Source organism: Phragmites australis, chromosome 2 (genome assembly GCF_958298935.1).
Source record: "Phragmites australis chromosome 2, lpPhrAust1.1, whole genome shotgun sequence".
Lineage (NCBI taxonomy): Eukaryota > Viridiplantae > Streptophyta > Magnoliopsida > Poales > Poaceae > Phragmites > Phragmites australis.
The window spans coordinates 41,872,903-41,880,100 of NC_084922.1; the positions used below are offsets into that span (position 1 = coordinate 41,872,903).

General features: G+C 42.6%; 1 protein-coding gene across 2 annotated transcripts; it reads left to right on the top strand.

Moving 5' to 3' along the window:
- The first annotated feature begins 404 nt into the window (after positions 1-404).
- Positions 405-2,164, top strand: LOC133908947 (cysteine proteinase inhibitor-like). 2 transcript variants are annotated; one of them, XM_062351182.1, is made up of 3 exons: positions 405-644; positions 1,419-1,614; positions 1,978-2,164. In XM_062351182.1, exons 1-2 carry the CDS (start codon positions 420-422, stop codon positions 1,611-1,613), a joined length of 420 nt encoding a protein of 139 aa, XP_062207166.1. In that variant the 5' UTR covers positions 405-419; the 3' UTR covers position 1,614; positions 1,978-2,164. The 2 variants fall into 2 exon arrangements, with proteins under 2 accessions (XP_062207166.1, XP_062207165.1); XM_062351181.1 differs by having other exon boundaries at positions 1,419-1,596.
- The last annotated feature ends 5,034 nt before the right edge of the window (positions 2,165-7,198 follow it).

The window sequence follows — 7,198 nt, forward strand, 5'->3', positions numbered from 1 at the left end:
CTAATTTACTCATGATTCTCGTCATGCCCTGTCTCCATCTATCGTTCTTGCCCAGCTCGGGGGACGGGGACAGAAAAGGGCAGGGAGCGAGGGAAATCGGAAAATAACATGTATTTGAGGTTTGGATCTATTTCATAATGTAACATATGACAATTTATTACTATAAATCTTATAATAAAAATAAAAAATTACATATGACGAAACAACGAAAATAAATGATCATATATCATATCATAAATTATATCTATAATATATGAGATTATCTTTGGGTAAAAATCTATAGTCTGGGACGAGAACAGGACGAGGACAGGACAAAATAGCACTCTCTGCCGTGTATTCCCCGTTGCCATCCCTACTCGCCTACACACAATAATATCTTCTCGCGATATCCTCCCCACCCGCTATAAATCCCGGCCCCCATGCACCCGATCGAGATGCGGAAATATCGAGCCGTCGGACTGGTGGCTGCCCTGCTCGTGCTGCTTGCCGTATCTTACACCCGGAACGCAGAAGAAGAGGAGGGGGCCATGGCGGACGGCGGGCCACTGGCGGGCGGCATCCACGACGCGCCAGCGGGGCGCGAGAACGACCTCCACGACATCGACCTCGCCCGCTTCGCCGTCGATGAGCACAACAAGAAGGCCGTAAGCCCCCTTTCCTGACCCCTTTGGTCCTGTCCTTATATGGAACTTGTAAGGTCCAACTGAATCCATGTTTTGCTGCCTAATTGTGCGGTGCTCACAGCTTTGATCACAAATTCGAAGATAATACCAGGCTTGTTTTGGTCTAATTTAACTCTCTTGGCAAAAGGTGTACTTGATGCTCCAAATTGTGTAAATCTGCACAATTTTAGGGAGGCACGAGGTTGAGTAATCGCCGTGCAGGTCCAATTAGAGCTTTCCTCGTGGACGTGATGGATTACTGTTTATGTTAGGTCTTTTTTCCCCTCCAGAGGTTCAACAGATCATCGGGATTAAGAACTGGGCCTTTATTCAGGGTATATGAAGGATTCCGCAGTCCATTGAACTCGATTCGTTTGCTTGGATTTATGAGTATCACCACCCGAAGAGTCACCAACTCACCATAACTATTTATCAGCGTTACTGCCAATTAACTTGGAAACCCAGTATAAAATCAAACATTTAAATTTCCAGGTTTCAATTGTTTGATGCTAGAGAACATCCATACATTACAACTATTGGCGCGCAATCACAAAACAAGTGGTATGTTACTGTGTGTGTGAGGCGTTAATTGCACGATGAGCTCTAACAGGAAGATCAGATAGGTGTCGTTAGTCAGTAATTGCTGTGCTTCGTCCACTAGTGGTCACGTTTGCCCTTAAAATGGATTTGCTAATGTTTCCTTCCACGACAAATGAGATTTTGGATTGCTACTAACCTTAATGTCGCCCTGTCCAGAATGCTCTTCTGGAGTTCGACAAGCTTGTAAAGGTGAAGCAGCAAGTGGTTGCTGGCACGATGTACTATCTCACTATTGAGGTGAAGGATGGGGAAGTCAAGAAGCTCTATGAAGCAAGGGTCTGGGAAAAGCCATGGATGAACTTTAAGGAGCTGGTGGACTTCAAACCTGCTGAAGGTGGTGTTAGTGCCTAAGGTAGATTTATGCATGTTTACATGGATATCAATCAAAGAATTTCATCTATTTCCTGCAGCAAAGTATTGTCTCTGTTCCTTGGTTAAGTCGCACATTCTGCAGATAACAATGTTTATTTTTCATCCTTAGTGATAACACAATGAATGCTTGTGGACAATTTTGTGTGCTGCCATACGAAATCTGCAAACAGTTGTCGGGGAACCCTTTGTTTCTTAGCTTGTTTTACTTCTTATTTTCCACTGGCAGTCAGTACTGTTTATTGATGAAAGATGTCTGTTCTATTCATCATTCATCCCTAGAGAGTTATTATCGCTTCACCATTTTCTGACAGAGGATTGATAGATCAAAATTTACCAACTGCAGGTACCTCTCATCTTCCATGTCCAATTGCTGCCTAAGTGCGTTAACGGGTTGCAGAATAAGGAGCTGGTTTGGATATAGCTATTGGACATGTCACAGCATGATCCCCTTGTGTAATACCGTAAATAATAGTGCTAGTATGTTTTATAAAAGTTGTATTAACAACTCTCATAACGGAACTGTCATACCATCCGGAGTTGTCGTGCGCACCATACCTCCCGCCGTTGCCTCAACGCGCGGTATCACTGCCCCATCGGGCAGATCCGGAGCCCTCCAGATCACCCCCAGATCTGGTGTTATCTGCACCGCTAAGGGTCTGTTCGTTTCTTATTATAATTCTAACGTTTTTTTATTATAATTCTAACGATCCAGATTTTAATTCTTCCAATTTAAAATATAGATTGTTAGAATATGAATTATATAATCTAAAACAACAACCCTAAATTATTATAATATCCCTTTTCTTCCACCTCCTGTCCTTCCACTCTGGCCATTCTATCTGGCACTCTTGACATGTCGTCCTGCCGCTTCGAGCTTGTGTTCAAGCGACTAATGTGACAATGCTTGGTATGGAGGCTCCCGGTGGGGCCCTCGACGCACTCAATGCAGTAGCTCCTGGTTGGGTAGTGTCTGGATCGGTGAATCTGAAGCAGTGATGCCCGCGGGGGCAATGCCCGGCGTAGCGCAACGATGATGCTCAGTGAGGGTGGTGCGGTCATCGATGGGGTGGCACGTGCAAAGACGTGTGGCTGTTGGGGCAGCAGCTGCCGTGAACAGTTCAAGGTGGCGTCGGCAGTCGATGCGCACACACGCTGGACCTACGGTAGTGTACAACACGGTCGGTCCAGCTCTGTCATAGAGGCGGCGGCCTACGCAGGGATCGGTAAGGCGACGGCTAGTGCAATGACTGACAATGTGGTCGACGCGGCGGCTTGCAGAGCAGAGAGGCACCAGGGCGAGGGCACTTGTGGCAGCGGTGTCTAGCAGGGTAGCGCAGAGCGACGGAGCCCGCGGTGGTGACACTCGTGACGGTTGCAATGCCTGTCGGTGGCCAAATCTGGCGCGTGAAGCCAAGGCGGAGCTGGTTGGGACTTGAGGCCATGGCGGCTGGGGCTGATCTGGTGTGATTGGACTCAACACGATGCGTGGGAGAAAGTAGAGAAAATGAAGTTCAGGAGAAGGGAGAATATGTTATGTTTGTAATGATAATGATAGGTAAATATGTGTCATAATTCACGATTTATAATCTAGAAATAGGTTTTCACTGGATTATGGATTATGGCATAATCTGTCTCCAGATTATGGAATCTAAATTATATAACGGTTTATTTATTTTCGATTCTAATTTGAAAATTAAAATCTTGAAATCATAATAAAAAAAAACAGTCTCTAGACTCCCAAAATGGTTCAGGTAACCACTTTGCTTCTCCTTTCCTTTTTCCTGCTTGTTTATTCGGGACACGATGCCGCGGTTGGACTGGGTGCGCACAGCCTCGCTGAAGACAACCCCTGGGTTGTTGTCCTTCAAGGCTGACCCCTGCGGCGCGGGGCTGTCGCTGGCACCGATGGTGGAGTTTGCCTGGCACCAGGTGCCGCAGGGGATCTGGGCGGACATCGAGGTGTGGCTCATGGCCACGGTCGGGCTCCGGCTGCTCGATGCCGTGGTGGAAGAGTCCATCCTGGAGTCGTGCAGGGACGTGCTTCGGCAGTCCGATTCCGGTTTCAAGACGAATGGGCCACCGTGATCTTGCGAATCAAAGCGGACCAAATTTAGGACGAGATGGATGATACTGTATTTCTAATTGTGAAAGGAACTAGTAAAGATGTGACGTTATGAATGTTTCGATTCTGTCAGTTCACCGTATTCACAATCTCCGCCTTCAGAAAATCTTGTCACTGGCTGATTGCGATTTGTTCTCTGTATATTTGACCAGCATAGGTGGCAGCATAATCAGGCATGTTACATAGAAGTGTAGAATTGCTCATTTTGAATGCATGTTGTGGAAATATCCGAAACTGGATTCAAGTGATTGCGACATGCAATAGTTTTATTGAGGGAAATTTTATTTGCACATCATTGCATGCTAATATCACAATGTCACGAAGCAATGTCACCGAAATGAACAGTTAATCAGGTACGTCCACTTCAGATCTAGCGGTTAGTGGAGAGTTAATGTCACCACTACTGTTCACCGGTGAAATTGCTTTAGTAATGTTGAAGGATGCGAGTCCCACAATGCATGTGATGCAGATCAAGGGGTGGGCTACAGAGCCGAACATGAATAAAACATAACTGATTCATAGATGAATCAGAAAGTGTTGTGCCTTCATTATCTAGTTTTGTATTTATTGTGTCATGTGAATGTCAAAATTTTGGATACAAGATGAATGTACCATTTTGCACTAGATGAAGAATATTTGTATGGATACAAGGTGAATTCATAGGAGTTAAATGTACTGGTGGTCATGAGCTTTCTCTTTGCATGGGAATTGTTTTGTGTTTGCTGATTCTCCCATGTCCAATCATCAAGTAGCATACTAATCAATATTTTGTTCGATTTTTGCAGAAGTAGAGAGAATGGATAGTTATTTGAATTTATTGAGACAGGGAAACAATGACAAATATTGGGATGAAAGTGAGTTTATTAGCCCACCTGAAGAGCAACAATCGTTAAATAAAACATATTCACTTGTATAGATTGTTCAAGCATTAGAACTATGCAAGGGAGAAGAGAAGAAAGTGTTCGGTTTCTTGCATTGCTTGAACACCTTACATCTAAAGTGGATTGATAGGTCACCTTAGAAAAAGCAGAAGACCACCTTCAAGTCAAGTTTGGGTACGTCTACTCCTGGAACCAACTCAAGTCGTTATGATGATTGAAGATATGTACTAGAAGTAGAGAGGATTGCAAATGATAGGAAAATGATTGAACAAAAGGGAGATATAATTTAGTAGAAGGTTGGAAGATGAAAGAATTATGAGTATGGACATTACTGCTATGAGTAAGCCACAACAATAATACTATCAGAGCTTGTAAAATGAGATCATCACTGAATGACTTGGCGGAGGCTTGGGTTGAACTGGTTAATTGATACTTTGCTGTATGAACTATTATATGGACCATCATTGATATTTTGACAATGACGACAAATTCAAGAGAGATTGACGATTTATTTGCTATGGTAGAGGAGAAATAACAAGTTGAATGGCTTGAAGAAACAATTAGGCAAATGACAGAAACAATTAGGCAAATGACCTTGTATATATAGACCTGAAAAATATAGCTATTGGAAATATAGCATCTGCAAATATTTTTTTATTTATATGACACTATTAAAATATATGTGAGTGAAACTTAAGGAGCGAAATTTAAGGAATTGGTTATAGTATGTAGAGAAATAGATAGAGAATCTTTTAGAGAGACTATCTATATGAAGATATAGGGAGCGGATTTTAGGAAGTCAGCTGGAGATGCTCTAAGGCTATGTTGTTGTTATCAAGTGTTGTAGACAATCCCATCCTATCTCAATCATGCTACTCTCTCTGGTCATAAATACTTATCGCTTTTTTACTTTTCATAGTTTTCGATATGTAATTTTGACTATTGTTTTATATTAGAATACAATTATAATATCTAATATATATATTATAAAAGTACTTTTTAAGACAAATCTACACATATGATTTTTATGTTTCCAAACTAAATATTTTAAAAGCTATTGATGTTTAAAATTTTAAAAGTTTGACCAGATTTTGGTTAAAGTGATAAGTATTTATAATCGAAAGGAGTATAATATTATTTACGAGGATGCAACACTATTTACCTTGACCACCTTAAAAGACTAAGCAAGCATCTTCAATATAATAGGTAGCTTAGCATGATGACCAGACACTGAAGTTAGTGTGAGAGAATATGCTTGTGATCACTTCAAAGTTGTTGACCTCTGATGTGCCCTAGTGAAGCGCCCCAGATTATCCTCGGTGCTTAAAATCATTATTATACTAGTCTCTGGATCAATCACTGGTAAATAAAAGTCTTACAACAGATGTTATCACAGTCATGCAACACATGGGGCAGTGAATAAACTCCACCAACCTAATAAAATATAGAGCACTAAGCAACAATGCGTAAACAATAAAGTCCACGACATCAGAGTACACAACGGAGGCAGCATGAGGGACACGCCACTCCACAGGCAACTCAAGTGCGGACGCAACCGAACCTACTCGTCTGCCTCACTGTTTGTCTCGGTGAACTCTGGATCATCCTCTGAAAGCACAAGTAGGGGTGAGTACAAGAGTACTCAGCAAGCCTCAACCCTTGCCCTATGGTAGGGATATAAATACATGCATATGGATAGACGAGAAATAAGTTATAAGATTATCTTTGCGGAAAAGCTAATTTTATTCCTGCAAGGTTCATTTTTCATAAGGTAGTTTTTATGAAAACATTATATCAATATCATTATATGAAGGGGGTTTTCGGCCGTGATAGGAAGTCACTAGGGCTCAAGTTCTATTGTTGCCGGACACCCCATTCACGACAACCTACAGCGCACTTCCAGACCTAACTTCCTAAAAACGGGCATACCTTGCCCACTCACACACCAAGGGAACACCCACAACACATGCTAGTTATTGTGATTGAACCATAGCTCGCCCATGATCGTAGATACGGCTATTTGAATAGCTTAACCTCTTCAGAGTGATACACTTTACCCACAAGCTAAGTTTAGCACATACCACTGTCGTGGCAGTGTGACTTAATAAAGCCATTACCCAACACAATATCATCTTACTAGCCACCTATGGGAGCTAACCAGGGGTTCATGACCTTAAACTAGACTTCCAACTAGGTTGCCATGCCTGCACCTGCTCCATGGCCTCCCGTTGCACACCTGTCTCCAGGCGACAGTAGACTAGCTGGTGAGGTTTAGGCTAAGTTCTACTCATACAAGATCGAGTGGCTATACTGTAAAGACTAGGTATGATGTCACATCAACTTGGTCCTTGTACGAGCCAAGGTAAACATCTCCACAAGAGACCTGCCACACAGGCAACACCTCAACACTAAGCAGCCTGCCACACAGATAGCACTTAGGCTCCCAAGGCTTTCTCAACAGAACCTTGATTTACCCCAGCTCCAACAAGTTTGCAGCTATTATCATTATTGTTATCCAATAAGGTTTTTTCATCCCATAACTCATGCAACACCAAACACTA

What these genes read in the sequence shown, in the direction of transcription:
- LOC133908947 (XM_062351181.1), top strand. Translation starts at nt 420, where the DNA reads ATGCACCCGATCGAGATGCGGAAATATCGAGCCGTCGGACTGGTGGCT. An exon ending in ATGAGCACAACAAGAAGGCC is followed by an intron (nt 645 to 1,418) that starts GTAAGCCCCCTT and finishes CGCCCTGTCCAG; the next exon opens with AATGCTCTTCTGGAGTTCGA. An exon ending in GGACTTCAAACCTGCTGAAG is followed by an intron (nt 1,597 to 1,977) that starts GTGGTGTTAGTG and finishes TACCAACTGCAG; the next exon opens with GTACCTCTCATCTTCCATGT.